This window comes from Carlito syrichta, unplaced genomic scaffold, assembly GCF_000164805.1.
Source record: "Carlito syrichta isolate Samal-C Ts95f unplaced genomic scaffold, Tarsius_syrichta-2.0.1 Scaffold306592, whole genome shotgun sequence".
NCBI lineage: Eukaryota > Metazoa > Chordata > Mammalia > Primates > Tarsiidae > Carlito > Carlito syrichta.
This window is the reverse complement of record NW_007250688.1, coordinates 224,587-248,610: the sequence shown is the minus strand read 5'-3', so window position 1 is coordinate 248,610 and position 24,024 is coordinate 224,587. Positions and strand designations below refer to the sequence as shown.

Sequence of the window (24,024 nt, the reverse complement as noted above, 5' to 3'; positions counted from 1 at the left end):
TTCCTGATCAAAACCCCAAGCACTCATGCTATAAAAGATACACAAGTGGGACCTCATCAAATTGACAAGCGTCTGCAAAGCCAAAGAAACCATCAAGAGAGTGGGGACACAGCCCACAGACTGGGAAAAAATATTTGCCAACTCTGTCTGGCAAAGGTCTAACATCTAGGATCTACAAGAAATTCAAACATGCTGAAAAGAAAAAAACAAACACCCTGTTACAAAGTGGGCAAAAAATATGAATAGACAGCTCTCAAAAGAAGACACATGAGCAGTCAACAGATATATGGAAAAATCTCAGCCTCACTGGTCATCAAAGAAATGCAAAGTAAAGCCACACTGAGGCACCACCTAACTCCAGTCAGGATGGCCATCATCAATACCTCAAAAAACAACAGATGCTGGAGAGGATGCAGCGAAAAGGGAACACTCCTCCACTGTCGGTGGGAGTGCAAACCGGTAACAGCCTCTGTGGAAAACAGTGTGATGATCCCTAAAAGGATCCCTAAAAATTGACCTTCCATGGGGCCCTACAATCCCCCTACTGCGAACATACCTAGAAGGACTCAAATCACTATAGATAAGATACCTGCACACATATGTGTATTGCAGCATTATTCACAGTAGCAAGAATATAGAACCAACCATGCAGCCCATCGAAAGAGGACTGGATTAAAAAACGTGGTACACATACACGAGGAATATTATGCAGCCATAAAGAAGAACAAAATAATCACGAACTTCACAGCCACCTGGATGGACTGAGAGTCTATACTACTGAGTGATCCTTCACAGAAACCGAGTATCACACGCTCTTACTCATAAGTGGACCCTGAATAATTATCGTAATACTGTAAGAAAAGGATGGGAAGTAGTGGCAAACTGCCGGGGTAGGATTGGCAATACTGGAATCTACAGAGGGAGGGGGACGCACATCTCATCACCAAGGGCACCTGCGTAATGAACGTGTGCATACCTAACTCTGCACTGTACCCCACGTTTCTAAAATAAAAAAACTAAAAGCTAAAAAAAAGAGCGTGCTTGGTTAGACTGTGCCACCAGCTTTAAGTCCTTGTATCAACCACTCCATCTAAATCTCCTTTGCTTCACGAGTACGATGAAGACGACGACGACGCTCGTTTCGAGGGGCTGACGCAATTGGGTGAGGACGGAATCCGTAGCTTTCATCGTGGGGAGTGCTTGGTAGAGCGCCCAGCACATGGAGAGGACCTGGAGAGTGTTGGCTTTTACCGGTGTGGTGGCACGCGTTTCTCGGCTGAGCCACTTGGGAGGCTGAGGAGGGAGGACGGTTTGAGCCCAGGAATCTGAGGCTGCCATGAGCCTCGATCATGCCACTGCAGTCCAGTCTGGGTGACAGAGTGAGCATTTGACTTAAAAAAAAAAGCACTGGTTTCTACTACGATTTCATCCCAAACACGACCTCTCCTAAGGAAAGGAAGATGGTTTGCTGGTGCTCAAAATTATTTTTTATAAACCAATTATTCATATTAGGTATTTAAGGGTAACATCATTTGCAAAGTTAACAGTAAATGTTTCCATTCGTGAAAATTGTGACACATTCATTGATTTATCACAAGTTAGGATAGATCCAAATAAAAATATTCATAATTTCTTCCATCTGGAAAATTTTCAAAGCTTTGTTTTCTCTTGTATCAAAAAACTAGTTATTTGAGTCAGTTGTAAGCATATGGAAATATACACATATATATAGACACCACATATATTTAAAAGAGAATTTTTAAAAATGATTTTGACATTCTCAATTAATGCATTCATTAAAAAACTTAAATATTTTCAATCTAGTTTTGATATCTTGAAATGTATTATTACATTTTAGGGGACAAATTAGGTTTATATTTATCTTCTTTGATTTTACTTTTTAATTTTATTCTTTGGTCAATAATACCAGTGTGACTGGTGTACAAAGTAAATTTTAAAAAATTCTCACTGAAAATTAAACCACAAAAATTTCATCAAATAAAAAAGCATGAACACAAATTTTCATTATAACATGCATTTAATTAGCCCCATTTGTACTTATATTCTATTTAAAAAGAAATATTTTATTTATAATTACTCTCTCAGAATATGGATCAAAAATGATTCTGAAATATTGTGATAGACACTGATTATAAGACCTTGATTATATAATATACCAAGGTTTAAAATTACTAGGATAGAAATAAATGCTCATGAAAACAGTGTAAGATCCAAAATGTACATGCAGCAATCCGACTATATAAAATACTATTACATGGTGGGTACTATTTTAAAAAGATATAATTTAAGATGATAAATGAATGAATATTTAATAAGTGTTAATCAAAGAGGAAGGTAACTTGTACAAAATGATATGCTTCTGGTCAGTATGGATCACCATTTGAACCCTAATTTTGCTCTTAATAAAGTATGTTTCATTTCCTTACTCTCATGCATTCAGTTTTATATGATTTCTCTTAGAATGAAGACATCTGATGGAAAAGCAGTTCCTTTGGACTTTTTTTCTCTCATAATTCTGGACTGTGTCTTAGATTGGGCTGTCTAAATCTTAAACACTGAAGAAAATCATTTGAGACTATTTCTAACTCTTCAAACCACCTTTAGCCTGTTCCTTTCTTGGCCCCTGAACCATACTACCAAGTCATACCTTTTAACATCAAAACAGATTTTGCGAAAGTAGCAAAGTTTTTGCTTAGCTTTCCTTCTTCTCTTAAAACTGGGATGATGTTCAGCTGAGTGATGACCTCACAGTTTTGGATCTGTGATGAAATAATGGCTGTGTGTTTAAGTACCATGACTTGACTAGAGAATCATGCTCCCACATGAGCAAGGCTGGAAATGCTTATCTTGTTTTAATCTTTAGTTATGATTATAAATGCTATATTACAGAAAGTTTTAAAAATAGAAGGGAAAAATAATTACAATTCTGCTTCCCAAACAAATATTTCCCAATTAGCAAAATCTTTATTCTAATAAGCTTTACCGTATGATTTTAATGAAAGGTCTCCCAGCTACACTGGCCACTAAACGCATACTCCGAGGCCTGAACAGTGAGCAAGATCTCAAGATGATGGCTAGCTCTTCAGGTGGCTGCGTGTTCTGACTACAGGGTATCCTGTAACATTTCGCAAGCATTACCAGCATGTCCCCAACTCAAGGATCTCCCTCCTGTACTCCTCTCTCAGCTACCTTTGGTCAGAGGAGGAATTCTAACTCTAACCAGAGCTTCAAAATTCTGCTTTCTTCTTCCTAGATGTCTAATATGACCTTTCATCAATAGGCCTGCCATCTTATAAATGAGGCACATTAGTCTATAAATTATTTATAAAGCTGCAGATGACATAAAATGATATCGTTTATTGTTTTCATTAATGTTACTTTAAAACAAGAATTTCCAAGTTGATTACATTTCAGGAACTCCTGAAACAAAAGAGAAAACAAAAAATGCACTGTATATAAGATACCTTTATGAAAATTTACCCTTAGCACTTACTTGTCGCTCCAGATCCTGAATTTTTTTGGCATCAACTGCTTTTTCTTTTAAGCGTATCTTCTGCTGAATAGATGGATTCCCAGATTCAGCTTTCAGTTTCTCAACCTGCCAATAAATAAAGAACACATTAAGAAGCACATTTAGAATATAATGGAAAAGCATCAGGGGAAGTAACTTAATTCACTCACTCATTTGCTAATTCCTCAGCAGACAATGACTCCTCCCAAGTTCCAGGTACTTCTACATGAAGTAGAAGATTTGGCATGGGGTGTGGGAGATGTGGACTGCAAACTACCCTGCTCTCATGGTATTTATGCTCTAGTGGAGGGAGACAGTTAATAAGCTAATAAGTAAAGTGGATCAATAAGCAAATAAAATCACTTCAGAAAGAGACAAGTGCTAGAAAGAAAGAGCCAGATGTATGGGATTGGCAGCTACAGTAAACAAGGAGTCAGGAAAGGTCTGTTTGGTGAGCAGAAATTTGAGCCAAGACTTGAAGGAGGAGGAAAGAACGAAGCCCAGGGTATTCCAGGCCGCCCAGAGAGGTCCAGAGAATTCCAATTCCAGGCCAAGGGAACAAGTGTAACAAGTCTGGCATGCTCAAGAACCAGAGGAACTCTGGTATGGTGGGAGGAGAGGAGTTGAAGGGAGTGTGCTATCAGATGAGGCTGAAAGACAGGCAAGGTGCAGACTCCATGGGGGCTTGACAGCTCTGACTTAGTGTAGTCAAAAATAATCCATGTAGCTTAATGAAAACCAAAAGCAAATCTAGCTATTTTAATTGATAGAGTTTAGAGTGCTGATACAATGACACAAGATTATGCAGAACAGATACTGCGGACAACAGACTTCAACTACAGAAATTCACTCTGTAATCATTACCTCAAGTTTGAGATTCTCAATTTCTTCATTTGCTTCTTTAAGCCGAACTGCATCTTTATCCAGAAGTTCCTGATTTTCAGCATACCACTGTAGTCTTTTTTGCAGACGACTAATTTCTTGTTTATGTGTTTCTTCTAAAATTTTTATTTCATATAATTTTTCACCTATAAGATAAAGTAACTCAGTAGCTTGCTTGTAATTTTTCAAAATAGGAAAATAAATGAAAAGATTTTAAATGAAAATGAATGCCTCGCTAACAAAAGCATTATAGGGAGAAAGAGGCATAAAACAACTGATGTATATGACAGTGTCTAGTTGAATCTACTAGTCAAAGGAAGCAAGAGATTGTGTTCATAATCCAAATTTTCAACTTTGTAGCAAAGTTGACAGTGCAGACATTTTTGATAGTAAATCAATTGCTTTTCTACTGACTTTTATTATGTAAGTTGTTTCCATGGGAAATTAAATGTGAGATTCATGCGATAATAAAAATGAAGAATACCTACAATCATATTAAAAGGTAACAATGGCAAACATTCATGAGTGCTTATTATCATGCATTATTTTATTTACTACAACGAACTTATACAATGGGCGCTATTATTATTATCCTACAGGAAAGCAAATGTCACTTTCTTATGAGTAGGCAAAATGGATTTAGTTGCACATATCTTACACCAAAGCTCATAATACTGTAGAAGAAAGACCCTTGCTTCGGTCAACAAGGGCTCCTCTGATCTACCGTTCTGGGTCTGTGTGCTGCCACTCGAGCAACCTCCCTTCAGTCCTCCATTCTCACATCTTGCTATCTGTCAAGGCCCAACTCAAATGCCTCTCCTTCCTGAAACTCTTGCTTAGCACCCCGATTCATCTCATGTTTGCTTGTAATTTTTTTTATTACATTAAAGTTTTCTGCATGCTTATTTTCTCTCCTTTGTTTTTCCCTGGTGGGGACCAAGCCGTACTCATATTTGCATTCTCTATAAAAACCAGTGTAGTGTTATTTGTTCCTTTGGCAAATACTTGAGAACCTGTAACAAAAATAAACCTCTGGAAAGCCAGCTATCTTTCCCTCAGGAAAGTCACAGTACAGCTGGGTTAACAGCCTTGTAAACAACAAAATGCCATGAATTCAAAATAATTCTTGATTTTCTTTTACCTTACAATTACTTCTGTTAAATGCAATCAAATACATAGAACTTTCAAGAACTAATTTTTAAAGTGTTTCAAAGATTATGATATACTTCAAGAAATAGCATTTCAATTGTACCCCTTTAATTTCTGTCACTTAAATTCAAGATTAGAACAGTTATGAGTATAAAGGTAAACTACTTCAGCTTCGTGTTGTACCTGTGGCATAAGCAACCTGATCTTTGGCTTGGTCCCTCTCTTTCTTCATTTTTGCCAAGTCTACTTCAAGAGCTTGTTTTTCTTGTTTCAGTCTTTTGTTATCTTCTAAGAAACTGTTTTTTTCTTTCTTGATGTTCAAAGAAATACAAAAGCAAGTTATTTCCAACGACAGTAAACTGTGGTATAGTCTCTCCGCCCAATTCATCATAAATATTGCTGAGAAATATTTTTTCTAAATTTTAGCTCTGATGTTATTACGACCACCTGCCCTGCACCCCAGAATCATTAGTGGCCCCTGAAGGTCTATTAGCCTCCCTGGTCTAATCATCTCAGCACAGCACCAAAAAATCTTCCAATCTATTGTTCTAACTTCTTCTATAAACTAACCATATGGATGATTCACTAATTCTCCTGCCCAGACTGTTATAATAACTAGTCTGCTTCTTCTATCCTAAGCCCCTACAGTCTATTCCCCTCATGGTAGCCCGAGGATTGTAAGTCAGTTAATATTACTCCTCTGTCCAAAATTCTATGCTTGCTTCTGGCAGGGTTAACCCAAAGTTCCTACTGTGACTTCCAGTGTCACATAACCTAGTCTGGCCCATGACTGGTCACATCTACTATAAACCTTCCCCTGCTTATTCCATTCTAGTCAGAGATTGCCTTGCTGTTCTTTGAACACCTGCAGCACACGACTACCTCAAGGGGTTTGCACAAACTATCCTCTGCCTGCAGTGCTCTGCCCCTAAACAAGGTAGTCCACTCCTTCACTTCATCAGGATTTCAGAGCAAATGGAAGTCCCAGGAAGGCCTTCCTGATCACCCTATCTAAAACAGAAGCCCTGTCCTGGTCACACTTTTTCTTTTTTGCTTTAATTTTAGAGTCAAGGGGTACGCATGTAGGTCTGTTACGTGGGTATATTGCGTGATGGCGAGGTTCGGGCTTCTGTTGAACTCATCACCCAAACAGTGAACATGGCAATCAGTAGGTAGTGATCCTTCCACCTCAGCCTCCTGAGTTGCTGGGATTACAGGCATGCACCACCACAACTAGCTAATTTTTTGATATTTTGTAGAGACAAGGTCTGGCTATGTTGCCCAGGTTGATCTCAAACTCCTGGGCTCTAGCAAATTCTCTTGCCTTGGTCTTCCAAAGTGCTAGGATTATAGGCATGAGTCACGGCACTCGGCCACTTACTTCTTAAGATTTCCAGGATTATATTTAAATTCCAGAGCAGTTTTACTGTTCTCTTGAATTTACCTGATCTGTTTTTTTATTTTCTCATTTTTTTTTTGTATATTTAAATAATTTAAAACTATTTCATAGTCTTTTTTTTTTTTTTTGAGTCAGAGTCTCACTCTGTCACCCAGACTGGAGTGCAGTGGCTGCTCCCGGCCACCGCAGCCTCGACCTGCTGGGCTCCGGCGATCCTTCTGCTTCAGCCTTCCAAGTAGCTGGAACTACAGGTGCACGCTACTATGCCCGGCTAATTCTTTGTTTTATTGTAGAGATGAGGTCTCGTCAAGTTGCCCAGGCGGGTCTCGAACCCGCGGGCTCAGGCAATTCACTCACCTCAGCCTCCCAAGGTGTGGGATTACAGGCTGAGCCACCGAGACCGGCTATTTCATAGTCTTTACTCGATATTTCTATTGGGTTCTAATCCTGTAGTAAGTTATCTCACGCCCACTATAGTGGCAGATTTTTTCTCTGTCTTTTGTAATTATTTTATAGATTTATCTTGGTTTTTGTAATTTTGTATTGTGAGAGCACCAAGAGCAAGATTTCGTATGTGGAGAATACTGTGTGACCTAGATTAAGGGTCTAATACCTCTGAGAATTGTTTTGCCCTTGTTTCTTCTGGATATACTAGAGGTTATCATTGACTCAGAACCACTGTTTATGCTATTTTTTTAATTTGAGCATTGCACATAGTCAATTCATACTAAAACACAAATGAAGGCAGAAGAGGTAACATTTACACTGAACATCCAGTAAACATGTGTAATGTCAGAAGACTTTTCTCCCTTTCCCACCCTGAGACTAAATAAACACAGAAAAACTTTCTTGACATCTCAGATTCTTATAAAAGTGTATGGATTTTTCCTAGCCTGCCATTTACCGAAAGATGTGGTCCTTTGAAGATATCCTATCTAAAGTACAGGCCTCATGTTTAGTAAACTAGTGGCCTGGGGGAAAAATCCTTATTGCTATGTTTCTATCCTTCCTTATTTTTGGCTGAAGATTTCCCTTATTTCCTACGAGCTTAGTTTTCCATTTACAAGATGCTTATTATATTTCATCCAACATTTTTTGGTGTTTTTAGCAGAAGTTTTCAAGTTTTCTATTTGTCATAAAAGTATGTTCAAAATAGAACTTTTAAAAGGTCATTACCATCAGCCTTTGAAACGAATGCTGTCCTTAAACCCCTTACCATGTTCTCCCAAGCTTTCATCAAATATGGCAAAATTTAATTTGTTTTAATTTGCTAATTTTTGAGGCCCACTGATAAGACAGGTCCATATATTCATTCATTCTTCCTACCTGTGTATCTAATCATTTTACACACATACGTGCATCCAAAGAAAGTTCCCTAATGGATACACACATAAAACTGCATTATATACTACAAGAACCTGTAACCCATCAGCTATTAAATTTTGGTATGTTTAGATTTTTACATAACCTAACTTTGTACAGTTTTTTATTAAAAAGTGATATGAGCTGGGCTCGGTGGCTCAGCCTGTAATTCTGCGCTTTGGGAGACTGAGGTGAGTGAATTGCCTGAGCCGAGACCCGCCCCTGGGCAACTTGGCGAGACCTCATCGCTACAATAAATGAAAAAATCAGCTGGCCGTGGTAGTGCGTGCCTGTAATTCCGGCTACTCGGAAGGCTGAGGCGGAAGGATCGCTGGAGTCTAGCAGGTCAAGGCTGCAGTGGCTGGGAGCGGCCACTGCACTCCACCAGTCTGGGAGACAGAGTGAGATTCCAACTCAAAAAAAAAAAGGGATATGGACTAGGCGCAGTGGCTCACGCCTGTAATCCCAGCTTTGGGAGGCTGAGGCAAGAGGATTGCTTGACCCCAGCAATTTGAGACCAGCGTGGGCAACATGGTGAGGCCCTATATCTATAAAAAAAAAAAAATTAGCCAGATGTGGTAGCACACACCTATAGTCCCAGCTACTCAGGAAGTCGAGGCAGAAAGATCACCTAAGCCCAGCAGGCTGAGGCTGTGGTAAGCTGTGTTCGTGCCAACTGCATTCTAGCCCTGGGTGACAGAGTGAGACTTCAAGTATAAAAAAAAAAAGTAATACATAATTCAAATTTTTCTAATTTATATAATTCAAACAGATTGGAAGGATCTTTTGGTTTAGTGCTATGGTTCTGAATGGGATGGGGTGGGACGAGGTAACTGCCCTCCACAAGGGGTGTTTGGAAATGTGGCAGAGTAGTTTTGATTTAATGACTGATAGGAGCTATAAGCACAGAGTTCCTGGTGACAGGGATGATAAAAATCATGCAGTGTGTGAATTACTTCTGTTTAAAATAGAATCAGCCAGTCCAAAATTCCCAAACTTCTTCCACTGGCAAATACTGCTTTAGAAAATTCTAGGCTATATTCTTCACAATTTAATAAAATAAAAATGTATGGAGCAGCATTACATTTCACCTTCACCTTTGTGTTAGGTATCCAGAATATAAATATCTGTAGGATATACTCTCTGCTCTCTAGAAGTGCAGAGTCCACTTCAAAGGACAGGCAAAAAGCCAACTAGCTTTTTAAAGTAAACAATTACCTTCAAATTATCTTATTTTAGCTGTATGCTTTCCAACGAGAAATTTGTTTGAAATAAGATGCACATGCCCTAAGTAAAATTATGCCTCTGATATGGTTCCATGTGACAAATGCTTGCTGAGAGGTTGAATTATAAAGAGAATGCCATTTAAAATTAGTATTACATCATTTCCTGTGTACTAAGGTCATATGTATACTATACATTAATCTTAGATATTTATTAATTTTTAAATTGTATGACATTTAAAAAATGATGTTATTCATATACAGTATTAAAAAAGATAGATTTTTACACATATGGGGATTTTTATAATAACCTTTACTATTCCTAATATTTTAAAAATCCTTATGCAACTTACCTGTGCCACCCGTAGTTCTGCTAGCAGATCTGTAAAACTTTGGTTTCTGGTGGGCTCTGAATCTTCAACTACTTGAGACAGAAAACGACTCTTGTGCATCTGTTCTCTGATTTATTTTGAAAATAAAAAGAGGGTTTTTTTTTTTTTTTTTTTTAACAAGGTGCTCCTTTCAATACAAAATAGTCAATTCTCAAAAATTAAAAACTAATAAAAGTTGGAACTTACAACTGAAGGTAAAAATTTTGTTTACTCCAAAAATTAAAATACTAACATACCAAAAGAGAAGTACACTTTAAGGGAAATGCTTGTATTTAAAAGAATTGAAGTTCAAGATTTTTTAGTTGTAATATAAAAATATTTCCTTTTAATTCACTAAAACACACACACACACACACACACACACACACACACACACACACACACACAGGCCCAGAAAGGTGTGATGCATTTTTCCTGTAGTATTAATGTACTCAGTGCCACATAGTTCTAGACTCTTTTCTGAGACACAAATTGCCAATCTTACATATGGAAACTAATAAATAAAACTAAAAACAGTCTACTATTGGGATCTTAGACTCAAGTTTTCTTTTTTACTAAGACATTATACAAGGAGATTAGAAATCCACATAAGATTTTCTAACCTGAATGTACTAAAGAAACCATTTATTCCATTGGGAAAGCTAATTTAGAGTTTCAGTTTTAAAACTGGAATATTCTTATTCAGAAGCCAGGTAGTGTAAAATATTATATATATATATATATATATATATATATATATATATATATTTTTTTTTTTTTTTTGAAGGCAGGATTGAGAGAACAGAAAAGCTCCCAAGGTTGGAAAGAGACCTGAAGAGGTTGCCGAAAATATGACATTTTAAAATACTCTGCTGAAACATCTGGAAAGAAAAAAGATACAAATGCTCTCATGTGTCAGAACTGCGCAGATTGTTGTACTTGGCCTGGGGTTATACCTAATAGGAGAGCAGCAATTAAAAAAGCAATTACATATAGGTACTCTCTGGTGCTTATCTGAGTAGTTGCTAGCTTTGTCTGCTACAAGGCGTACCTTTTTCTATTTTGCATGTAAGATCAGTATGAGCTATTGGCTACCTTGCCTCATTTGTCCTATGCTATATAATCAAAAAATGAAAATAAATTTAAAAAATTTACATATGTATGTAAATAAATATAGTAACATTCATGATATTCATGGTCAAATAAACAACTTCTGATAACAGCCTGAGTAGTTCGGTATTTATGTGAAATAATGCAAGAACAATAGTCATTTCTTAAAAGAAGATAGTCCTCTAGCTTGTTCAGGTTTGTGGGATTAGCTTTTTTGCTTAATACGTTCAAGGTGGAAACAGCAACATCCCAAGACCTTATTGTCTGAAATGCGATTGCTAAGTAGGTGCAGGTGTTCTACTGTCCCACTGTGGTGAGTGCTAGCTGAAAATAACTCACAGGTGTCTCCTTCTCAGGAGAAACACCCTCAGCCAAACAGCAGCCTCTGCCTCCTGGCCCAGAGGCTAGCTCCCAGCCTCTTCCGGAGTACACCCGCCAGTGACTGAGGCTGCCCCCTTACCTCAAGCAGGGACCAACTTTGGTCCAATCTGTTCTCCGGCTCTTCTGGTGGGAGCAGAAGGAAGCCCGTCTCTGGCTGAGACCACATTCCCATTTACTTGCCCTCCCCCATCCTGCTTCCTTTGCTCCCCTGTCCTGAGTTATCCTTCAGGAAATCACCTCCACAAGGATCCCCATCTCAGGATTGGCTCCTAGGGAGCCTGATCTAAGACACTAAGAACTAGTGTAGGATCTTTTTGTAGTATTAGTAATCACATGGTTCCTTAGGGAAATGATAAAGTATTTCAGGCTTAATGACTGATCAAGAAGAATAACATATATTCAATTTTCTGGAACTAAATATTTGAATCAGTTATGAATATGAATTCAGGTGAATTATAATAATGCTGAAAATACTGCAATTTGTGAAAATATGTAGAAAATACTAGAAGCATGTACTGGTCATCTAACGCCAAAGGAAAAATTCATTTAATATAAAATATATAAAAGTTACAAAACTGGAAATCAGTGTACAAACAAAAATAAACACATGTAAAATTAAATACAATTTTACAATTTGTAAGTAAAAATAAATGTATTATTGAGATAATGATATAATGCTTAGAAACAGTCTAAGTATATTTGATTTTAAGAATTTCAAAATGACTTACTTCAAGGAAGCTAACTCACTGAATAAACCCTGGTTCTCCTTAAACATTCGCTCCTCATTTTTCTTGTTTTGTTCTTGGAGATCTTTTACTTGATTATACAATCTTTCATTTTCCTTTTGAAAAACAGAAAATCATATTTCAGTTAAAAGTCAGTAATACCTATATGACATATATGTTCACAGTAGCTAAAACCTTTACACTTTTTTAAAGGTCTTTTAAATTTCTTCACTTTTTGAGTATGCAAAATATTTAAAAGCTTTTTACATGGTCTTCGAAGAAAGCTTGAGACCTAAAAACAATGGTCTCCAAAATGCCTGAAATGCTTACTTGAAAAAATAATTCGCAGAACTTCCCACAGCCCCAGAGCCTCAAGCCAGTGTAAGACACCGCACCACACCGCACCGGAGGGAGAGAGCGGCTGAGGGACGAGCACGTTTGGCTGACGCGGAATGGGGACAAAGGCCCGGGGGCCTCCTTAGGCTCTTTCGTTTCTGGACTAAGAGAAGGGAGAAACGCCACTGCCAGGGGGACTCTGGAAGTCCGGCTTCCGGTAGCGAGGTAACTGGACGCAGCCAGGGAATTGTATCTGAAACAAACCGAAAACAGGGAGCTAAACGCTGGGTGTTTCTGAACAGTGTCAAGGCAGAGAAGAGAATGGACCCAGTTCACTCTGAAGCTTGAGCTAAAGAATGAACCGGTTGAGATCTGAGAGACTGAAGAAAAGGCATCAACCTGTGTTTGGATGCTCTGGCTTATTAACCTCTTCCAAATTATAAATCTTATGTCAACCAAGCGCTTTTGGGGGTCTAATGAAAACTACAGACTGTTTCACCATGTCTGGAATAGTGCCTGGCATATGGTCTGTTCTTCAAGAATCCCCCAAATGTTTAGATACCTAAATTTTGTACTACCTTTGTGGAATGTGTTAGTTGGCATACTTTAAGTATGCAAAATCTCTTTTAAAAATCCCTGATTTATATGGGAAGATCAAACTGGCAAGAGAAGAGCTTGAACAGTTCTCACTAACTTGAGGGCAGTGTGTCCTGCAAAATCAGTCCACCTCAGTTAGAGCAAATGCTATAATCATAGATGTGATAATGCTTTCTCTGGATGTCCCTAGATGACAGTGCAGGTGACTAGCAGGTTCGATGTTCAGCCTATTGTTGTCAAAAGAGAAGACTGTATCGAGAGAAGCAAAATGGAAGGGAAATGAGAAAAAAAGGGGGTGGGAGTCAGGGGACACAGATAAAGTCTTGTAGCGGAATCACTAAACATGTCCTGGCTGACTGTCAGGCCAGCATCACCAAGATTCCACCACATGTTGCAAACATGTCTCTGTAGGACACACAGATGAAATTTAAAAATGTTTCACCTTCAAGGCATTAGCAACTGATTTCAGATTTATGTATCTGAATATAATAGCAAAACTAGCCAATATATCTACTGAAAAGCATTACAGAAAACTAAAAAGAGATAGGATAGTTGTGTAAGAAACATGGTGATTAAAAATAATAACAGGTATCATTCATTGACTGTTTGCTGTGTGCCACGCTAAGAATGTACAGATTCTCCTCAGCTTTTGCTGGGGCTATGTCCTGATTAACTCACAGTAAGTAAAAATGTCCTAAGTTGAAAATGCATTTAAAATCCTGAAAAACTCATTACAAGGTTGGAAACCAACAAGTCAAGCTATTGCTAAGGCCAGATGCTCTAGGACTTATGAGGGGGTTCTGCCATGGTAAAACCACCATAAAGTTGAAAAACGTAAGCCAAGCCCTTATATGTTGAGGATCATTTGCATTATTATCCCAATTTCACAAACGAGGAAATTAGCTTAGAGAGGTTAAGTGATCTGTCCAAGTGGCATAGCAGGCAGTAGGGTTAAGACTCAAAACCAGATTCTTTGAATCCCGAATCAGTGCTGTTAGACATTGTAACTCTACCTGGGGGAAATGCACAGACTAGTATAATTATTACTACCTTATATTTGCCAGGATTCCTGTTACCTGTTAAATGAGCAGGGAAATATTTTAATGTGCCTTATTTTTATAATTAAAGGATCAAGAGCAAATTTGCCATGTGCTCGAGAACTGCCACACCTGTTGGTATCCTTGAAGAAGTGTCTCTTGTTCTTCTATTTCTTTTTGGATTTGCTTCAATTTTTCTCCAGTGACAGGATCACTTGCTTCTCCGAAACATAACCATCTTTGCTTTTTGTTTGTTTCTTCAAAGCTACTTAACTTTGAGAAAATGCAGGATTTTTTTTCATTTGAGGAAGGAAATGATGAAGTGAGAAGTGAGAAAAAAATAACAGAAAACTCCCACATAGACCCCAAGGCCTCTTACGGTGCTGACCACAGTAGAATGTGACATAGCCAGTTACATCGGCACAGTGACGTTTTGTGCCGATGGTCCTCATAAGTGAAGAAATGCCTCACAGTGACATTCTCTGGGTCTGTGCCTCCTAAAGCGGCTCTTGCTGAAAACTGATTTCCTTGAGGGTCACAATGAATTAGTTGATTTGTTTTTAAAAGGATGACTCACAGAAAAAAACAAAATCATTAAAGGGAGTCAATACAAATTTTCCCCCCAGAGGGCTCAATGCAGGTTTTCATAAGGAGTCTCTCCATATTTCATACAGGAAATCCAGGAACCCAGGATGACAATTAATTTGGCAGGGAGTATATGTTTTTAAAAAATAAAAGGAGCTGGGCTCGGTGGCTCAGACTGTCATCCCAGCACTTTAGGAGACCGAGGCGAGTGGACTGCCTGAACTCGCGGGTTTGAGACCAGCCTGAGCAACTTGGCAAGACCTCGTCTCTACAATAAATGAAAAGTTAGTCAGGCATGGTAGCACATGCCTGTAGTTCTGCCTACTTGGAAGGCTGAGGTGGAAGGATCGCCAGAGCCCAGCAGGTCAGCACTGGGGAGGCTGTAAGTCTGCCTTTGCCCTCCAACCTGGGTGACAGAGTGAGACTCCAACTCAAAACCTAATAATCACAGTGATAAATAAATAAACAAAAGGAAAAATAGGGTAATGTGTGTAGTACCTTGGTTTGAAGAATATAATTATCTTGATTCAATCTGAAGAGCTCTTTTTCCTGTTGTCTCTTCAGTTCTTCCACCTTGTTTTCCAGCTCTTTCTCTTTCTCTGAGAATGTGGCTTTAATCTGCTCTATTAGGGCTTGCGCACCCCTCCATTTCTCCTCAGCCTCCTGAACTCTTTGAAACATATGTAACTCTTTCTCCTTGTTCTCACCACAGTATCCTGAAGAGTCCTTTTAAGAAAAAGCATTGCTTCATTACAGCAGATTTCCATGTAAGACGTGAACACAGGTGGTTAGGAAAAAACCAAAATACACACACACACACACACACACACACACACACACACACACACACAAAGGACATGATTAACAATGTTCTATTGTATAAGAAAATCAGTAACTATTAAACAAGAGAGTTTAGACTATCGCTCTTGAAGGGAAACAGATTTATTGCATCTATGTTTTGTTATTCATAATTTAGTTTTAGAACATAAAAATATTCTAAATATTAATTTGAAAGTTAATACCTACAGTGTGAAATTGAACACAAGAATCAGTTTCTGTAGGCTGTTCAGACTTCTTGGGAGTAGCCAGGCAACTCTCAGCTTTGGGAGCTGCTTTATCCATAGCTGCAGGCTTGATGAGTTTTGTTTCCGATAAGATTTCTAAATGTTGTAAACAATAGAGAAATGCACCACAAACATAAAGTTAAGTGTGTGTTCATAAATTATGTAACAACACTAAGTACAAACATAATGGGAACTCTAAGATAAAATGATCTTAGAATAAGCTGATGGGCTACACTATAACACAGCTGTTTCACTGTTTCACTCTAACAACTGACTGCATTCAGAACACTTGTCACCCCTAATCAACATTGTACTCAATTTGACACAGATGGCCAACCCACCCAAGACTCATGTCAGATGACAAATGGAGCTAAATAAATGTGAGGAGGATGTGGATAGGGATAACTTCAGGCTTTATGATGTTTAAGTAAATTATTCTAAATGTTCAAAACAATAAAGAAGCAGCTGATAACCTTATGAAGCATTTTGGTTCAGATTAAGTGTGCTTTCAATACACATTTCTTTATAAACAATGTATATCAAGATATTACAGTATCAATGGAATAATACAAATTACACGGAGGACTCTATAACAACTAATCTAAATATAATTTAAAAAGTAATAGTATTGTCATAATACTCTGGTAACAAATATTACATAAGAAAAAAGTGTGTCTAATGTATATTCTGGCCTAATTGTCGAATTTTAAGACAACCTGTATATCCTCAAACAAGAAATTAATTCTAAGGCCAATCTATTATTCAGTTAATAATAAATAAATGCTAAAGAAAAATACCTAGAAAGAATCTTAAGGTCCACATTCAAATACTACAGGTCCTGAGCTAAACGGTCAATATACATTATCTGATTGCCTTAGAGTTACATGAAGAACTTCAGACTTTATATTTTAAAAACTATTTCTTCAAGATGCTAACGTTTTAAATGCAGAGTTTACTTTATCATTAAAAGTGCTACACACATTTAACACAGGTGGTTAGGAAAAAAACAAAACACATACACACGGGTTTTCTGGGGGAGTTTCTAAAAGTATAAAGAGATTGTTTTGCGTCATCGCAAAAGTAGGCCTTTCACCCTTCCAGATCACCGGAGGTTCATCACTATCACAAACTAAAGAGGGGTCATCTGTCAGAACAGTGTTCCCATTAGGATGAGGCAGCCAGCACAGGTTAAACATCCTCAGTCAAAAAATCCAAAATCTGAACCTTCCTGAGGTCAACATCATGCTCACAGAAAATGCTTATTGCAGGATTTTCAGTTTTGGATTGGAGATACTTAACTTGCAAGTATTTCCAAATCCAAAGAAATCTGAAATCTGAAGCATTTCGGAAAAGGTATACCCAACATGTAACATATTGATCTTGTGCACAGTTATAGTCTGGAAGTTCCTTTATACCAGAATTTTCCCTTCCCGTATTCTTAATTTTGAATTCTCTTTCTGTGAACCAAGGTATCCAAAGTAATTATTCTCAATAATGGCGCATGGGCAGTATCTTTTCCCTTTGCACATGAAAGAAAAATTGCTTGATTACAAAATTCAAACATGAAAACATTGCAAAATTTGGGACCCATGGAACTTTCTTGAAAAAACAAAGCATTAAGAAAATTCAGTCAAGAAAGAAAACAAAGTAATTTCAGAATGCAGAAACTACAGCTAAGGGACAAGTGAAAAACATTCAATCTCTTTAATAATCAGAACCAAGAATGAAATCTAAACGCTGAGGCAAACTAACGTTGCAGGAGAGAAAATAATAAATTCACCTTAAGCAAATAAAAATAAAACCAACAAAAATGGGTGGAAGGCATGTAAGTGGGAAAATAGAACACACATTATATTTCACCGAAGGGATGGCACTGATTGAAACTGTGTGAAATTGAAAAATGCAGGGTGGGCATGGTGGCTCACGCCTACAATCCCAGTATTTTGGGAGGCTGACCTGAGCTCAGGATTTCAAAACTAGCCCGGGCAACACAGAGAGACCTCATTTCTATAAAAAGTGAAAAAGAGAAAAAAAATTAATTGGATATGGTGGCACATACATGTAGTTTCAGCTACTTGGGAGGCTGAGGCAAAAAGACTGCTTGAGCCAAGGAGGTTGAGGCAGCGGTGAGCTGTAATTGTGCCACTGCACTTCAGCCTGGCAACAGAGTAGAACACTGACCCGGGGGAAAAAAATGAAGTTAAGAAACAGCACGATGGCTATGGCAACCTTTGGTTTTCAAAATCTAGTTCCTCATAGGAATCACTTCAGACATACAACTTCTTAGGATGAAGTTCCTTTTTCTTTTCACAAATTCAAGTAAGCCTAGACCTAATATTTTATTTAAAAATCATTGCTAAAGTGTGATCCCATTCTCATAAAATACTCGTCCACGTGTCCATGTCTGCCTTTCTTCTCCTCCCACCCATTCATTCACGTTTCCTTTTATCTGTGTCAGTTAAGGCACAGTGAGAAGCATGGAATCGGTTCGTAGGCATGCTGCAAGTTGTTTCTGGCAAAATTGCTGCTTTCTTCTTTTTATTTTTCAGTAGTTTTGAATTTTAAGTAATAAGCAGGTATTCCTTTCATGACAATAACATTATTAGTCTAAGAAGAAAAACATGAGCAAGATCCATAGAAAATTAACCTAGAATAAAAAGGGAAACCGCCGCATGGCTGGTACTACTTGCTGCCAATCATCTCTTCCTCCGTAGTAACAGAGATCTAATTCTGTCCTGAGCTGCAGTGCTCAGTTAAATATACTCGACTCCCTGAACTCCATGCAACGGAGGGTGGCCACAAGATCCAAGATCTGGTCACGAAGATGGATGCGAACGTTTCCCACATTGGGCTTCTAGGAAAGTGATTTCTTTCATGATTAGGGATGATCTGGTTGGCATTTACCTTTTACCTTTCACTGGACCTCATGGATGGGGCCTGGAGGTTGAGTAGCCATCGTGTGACAATGAAGACAAAAGTCTTCATGAATTTTGCATGAGGAAAGAAGAAGGAACGTGGTTCCTTACACAGCTGTACCAGCTCTGAATTACCTATCTCTGGACTGTTATATGAAAAAGATAAGCCTTTTATTGGTTAAGCTCCAGTAGTTGGGTTTATTTTTCATCCTAATCAATGTTGACACCAACCACATGCTCTATATTTTCTGTACATGAATCTCTGTCTCAGAGCCTGCTTCCTGGAGAAACAACCAGTGACAAGTAACAACCACCTGAAAGGAACTGCTCTGGGCAATTCTTCAATAAAAACAGATTTTAGGAAATCATGCTTAATAGATAGTCTAATGAGAAAAAGTAATTCAGAATAAATACACTCACTGTCCATCATTACACTTTAACATAAATTTTAGTAATGTTTTGTTTTTATTCCGGAGGTCACAAATACTGTAAGAATTTGAAATATGAAAAGTAAGTTTCACAATATTACTTCACTTTACTCTTAAAATTACTGTTCCCTTCATCTATCAACTTCCACATTGTTCTCCTTGGTTGTGTTTTTTTTTCCTACTCACTATGACACCATTTCTATCTGCATTCCTGGTGATTTCAATCGACTCATTGGTGACCCTTCAGTCCCTGGCTTCTGATTCCTTGAACTCCTCTCCACTTCAGGTGCTCGTTCCCACTGGCAGAGCCTAGGCCTGTCCTCGACTGCCACCAGGAATGCGCCCATCCTCTAATCTCATCCCTAACCTAGGCACCTATTCTCTGTCATCTCTGTCTCCCACCTCACATCCTCTGGGATCTGGATGTCAACAATTCTTTGTCCTGACTCAGACTCCCAGTCAGCGGACCCCACCGTTTTCGCATCCTACCGCACCGCCATCATGCCCTTTCCTGCCTCATGTTACATGCCGTTCGTTCAATCACTCTCTTACATAGTCATCAGCTCCCTTCTGGCTTCTCTCTCAGTGCACGGTGCTCACTTGACAAAAACCAGGCTTCTCGGTAAATCCAACTGTGCAAGTTCATTTAGATTCCTGATTCCTTCCGTCAAGCAGAGACTCTTGGTTGCTGGCAGACTAAGCCTCCTGGACGGCTGCTTCACACCTGCTCTTCTCCCTTGGAACCTCCAACACCTCTGCCTCCTCCTCGCTCTCATTTAACGACTTCGCACTCCAAGTCTCAGAGAAAGCGGAGGCAATCCGAAGAGAGCATCCACATTCTCTCCCCCCATCGATCCACCCTACCAGCATAGACTCTCTCTTCCTATCTGCCTCCAGAGTTTCTAGAATGGAGGCACTATCCTCGTTCCTATCTATGCCAACGTTTCCACTGTGTACCAGATCCCATTACAGTTAACTCCATTCAAGAACGCCGCTCCGGTCATTCTTCCCTCGCTCTCTTACATGGTCTTTTTTTCCCTCTCTACTGAATCTTTCTTTTTTCCCTGAGAGAAAGAGATAGGGAAACAGAGACAGAGAGAGAAAGAGAAAGAGAGGCAGAGGAACAGAGACACAGAGACAGAAGGAGAGAAAGAGATAGAAGAACAGAGACAGAAACACAGAAGGAGAGAGAGACAAAGAGAGAGAGGGCGAGAGAGAGAGAGAGACAGAGAGAGACAGAGAGAGAGAGAGAGAGAGAGAGAAACAGAGAAACAGAGAAAGAAGGAGACAGACATCGACCGAATCTTTTAACAGCATACATACTATCATTTCTTTGACAAGAACAGAACAAAGAAAAAAGCTCCTGATCCCATCTCTCCCTGGTAAGCTACTGCCCCATTTTCTTGCTGCCTGGGACAGCAACTTTCCTCCTGGGGGGTCTAGGACTTGAAGCACCAGTTCCGCTCCTCCCAATCCCTCCTGTTCCCATCTAACTTGCCATTTACAGCCACCTCTCCGCAGAAGCTGCATGTCCACTTTGCTGAGACTTCCTCCTCACCAAACCCAAAAGGCAGTTCTCAGTCCTCACCGTGCTTTTCTCTGCAGCAAATGACTGGGCACAGCCTTCTTCATACACCTTCTTCACTTGCTCTTCAGGATTCCTCACAGGCTCTGAGGTTTCCTCCGACCTCACCATGCCTTCTCTGCAGGCTCCCCCTCTTCTGCCTCACCTTAAGTTTAGCTGCCCGGACCTCAGGCCTTGGTTTGCTTTTTTCCTCTAGCTCTGCTCATCTCTCAGTACACTCTGTTAGTCACATAGCTTAGAAAGTCATTCTTATTAGTTTTTGACAACTTCTAGATGGTATTTATAGTCCATATTCCAGACTGTCACAGCTGACTGCCTCCTTGCCATCTGTACTCACAATGCAAATAGACATCTCAAAAACCAAACTCTCAGTCTTCCCTCCACCCCCAAATCTATCGCAGCTTTCCCCCTTCCAGCTGATAGTGACTCCATTCTTCCAGTTGCTCAAGCCAAAAACTTTAGCAACCAAAACCCAGTTTCTTAGATCTTTGGTTCCATATCCTTATTCCACCACTTTTCATTATCTCCACTACCACCACCTTGGGTCAAGCACACCCTCTTGTCTACTATCTCACAAATGGAATGTAGTACTTTCGATTAATTCTCTTCCATAAGAACAAAGAAAATAAAATACCATATGTGCAGAATTCTATGGTGACGAGTATATGATTACCTTTTTTCCTAGCTTGATTTGAGATGGGAATGGATCTCAAGCTTTTGTTTTTCATAATGTCCTTTGAAGTTTTCTTTTCAAGAGTAGAATATATCTTCAGTGGTAAACTGGGTTTGCCATAGCCTGAGCTCCTAACTGATGCATATAATCCACTCTGGGGTTTCCTTTTTAGTAAAGGAGGTGCACTTCTGGCCTTCTTGTATGGTACCTCTTTATCGGTTACAGTCCCTTCCTCTCCAGAGCTGAGCTGAGATCTAAAAGTCTGTACACAACAAGCATAAACTCTTTAGTACCTAAATGAACTTCAGCTATTGTAAAGTTGCAAACATTGCAAACTATTATTATTTTCAGTTGAGATCTCACTCTGCTGCCTAGGCTGGAGTGCAGAGGTCTTACTATGTTGCTTAGGCTGGTCTTGAACTCCTAGACTCAAGCAATCCTCTCACATTGGTCTTCCAAAGTGCTGGGATTACAGGCATGTGCCACCATGCCAGCCCTTAAATATTGTAAACGATTGTAAATGAAGATTTAAAACAACAGTGTTATCAAATAATGTAGTTTGTAAAAGACAAACTACTATAGTAAAGTTCTCTAAGCCTAATGCCTCAGAATTTTAGTATTTTGAAGCATATCTTCCAAGTCAGCACTGAAACAATGTAAAGCAAAATAAGTTGCCAGAAAGTAAGACTTGCAATTACTAGAATGAACCCAGAAGATAACAAGGAAGAACATATTTTGAAATGACATATCTTTTTTCCCACTGAACTGCTTAAGATGCTTTAAAAAACGTACTAATAATACCTTGCCACAAAGAAGTGGAAACGATTCAGAGTACGCATAAAATTGAAAACACTGACATCATGGGGACTAGAAAGCAAGAGCGATCAAGAGCAGAGGAAACAAAAACTTCAGATAAAACGTCAGTTTCCTCACAGCTGCTAATGGCATGCTTACAGAGCGTCAATTTACTCACAGTATAAACTACTGGAAAGGCTGAACAAGGAGCACAATGATGAATGAAACTGTTTTTTAATACTACTCAAATTCTGGACTATATTTACTAAGAAAAAAAGAAAGAAACGTGTAAAGAACGGTTTCTATTTTTGGATTTGAGGACGGGAGCATTTCACAATAAATATCACCCCCAAATATCCAGGATCTACTGTGAATGGATGTCAGTATACAGTCAACCCCACTAGTATAAGAAGCACAAACCTACCAATAGTTATATTCTTTACACAACTTCAGTTCTCAATGCATCATATCAATTTAGATAATAAATACTCACTTTATTAATTTTGTCATCCTGAGATAATGAAGGAGTAACAGATATTTTTTTCCTCAAAATATCAAGGTACATCTTATCAATATGTTCTTCTGTAGCAGTTACTCCTGGACAGCTATTTTTCATGCTCTCATTTGTTGTCTTCTGTAGAATTACATCCGTTTCATTTTTTTCAAAAAATTGTTTCTCATGTGGTGGATCTTGTGATGTAACACTTGAATTCATCTTTAGGGGCAAAGGGCTAACAAATTCAGTTTCTTTACTATCAGCTACTTTCTTAGAGCTAGAAAACAAAACAGTACATAGATAATGAATCCTATATAATGACTCCTCAAATATCAGTAATACACACACACACACACACACTAAATATATATATATTTATACAAATTGTAACTATTCAAATTAAACCACCAATGTTAAATATATTATTTACAATTCCGGTTAACAGAGTAGGTTCACATAGTACAGTTGCTTTTAATTTGAGATAATTTTAATGCAGTATAAAACACAGGCAACTGTGAGACCTAATTTAAAGAAAGACCAAACCAAACACTGAGCTTGCCTTTGCATTAAGAAAGTATATAAATCTCTGGCTATTGCCTTGCTAAACTATGGTCTGGTCATGTGCTTTCTGAGCCACGGCCAGGCCGTGTTTCCCTAAGTTTTGCCCCCCTCCCCTACCTTGGGAAGATAAATCTCCTCTCTTCTCCCTCTCTCACTCTCTCTCATATCTCCTCTGTCTCTTCTCCTCAATTTACTTTCTAAATAAACTATATTTTCCAATCTAAAAAAAAAAAGTATATGAATTTCTAAGCAAACTTTTTGTGATACATAATTTATCCATAATTTCTTATAAAGTCAACATGTATTTGGAACAAGAGAAATATTTTACAGATTTCTAGGAGAAACTAAAGAAGTAATCATAATTTATGCCAAGGAGGCATAATAAATACTAAAAAGCATAAATTCAATAACAGTATTGGAAAAATTTTAATATAAAGCAGAAAAATCACTAGTATTTTAAAATCATTTCTGTAGTTTACAGATCTTAAATGAGATGCAGCAATTCAGACAATCAGATACTAAAAATCTGAAAAATACATCAGAAGGAAGTATTTGTGGTTAAACAGTAGTAACTATAGAGGTTCCAGAGAATTGAGAATTGTTATTCTCATTTTATTTAATCATGTGTCAATTAGGTCATTTATTTATAGTTTTTTTTTGTTTTTTTTTTTTTGAGTTGGAGTCTCACTCTGTCACCCAGACTGGAGTGCAGTGGCTGCTCCCGGCCACCGCAGCCTTGACCTGCTGGGCTCCGGCAATCCTTCCGCCTCAACCTTCTGAGTATTTATTTATAATTTATACACTAAGATTCAAGAACA

The 24,024-nt window shown here is 38.4% G+C and overlaps 1 protein-coding gene across 2 annotated transcripts in view; it reads right to left on the bottom strand.

Annotated features, from left to right (window-relative positions):
• Nucleotides 1-24,024, bottom strand: part of CEP162 (centrosomal protein 162) — a 91,295-nt gene that overhangs the window by 34,426 nt on the left and 32,845 nt on the right. The window contains exons 12-21 of one of the 2 annotated variants that reach the window (XM_008063109.1): nt 22,643-22,922; nt 21,355-21,616; nt 15,716-15,849; nt 15,188-15,415; nt 14,237-14,377; nt 12,138-12,250; nt 9,901-10,006; nt 5,747-5,873; nt 4,397-4,560; nt 3,515-3,619 (exon numbers count right to left, since the gene is read on the bottom strand). In XM_008063109.1, the coding sequence (XP_008061300.1) occupies nt 3,515-3,619; nt 4,397-4,560; nt 5,747-5,873; nt 9,901-10,006; nt 12,138-12,250; nt 14,237-14,377; nt 15,188-15,415; nt 15,716-15,849; nt 21,355-21,616; nt 22,643-22,922 (1,660 nt within the window). The remainder of the gene's footprint in view (nt 1-3,514; nt 3,620-4,396; nt 4,561-5,746; nt 5,874-9,900; nt 10,007-12,137; nt 12,251-14,236; nt 14,378-15,187; nt 15,416-15,715; nt 15,850-21,354; nt 21,617-22,642; nt 22,923-24,024) is intronic. The other variant, XM_008063110.1, reaches the window with a different exon arrangement.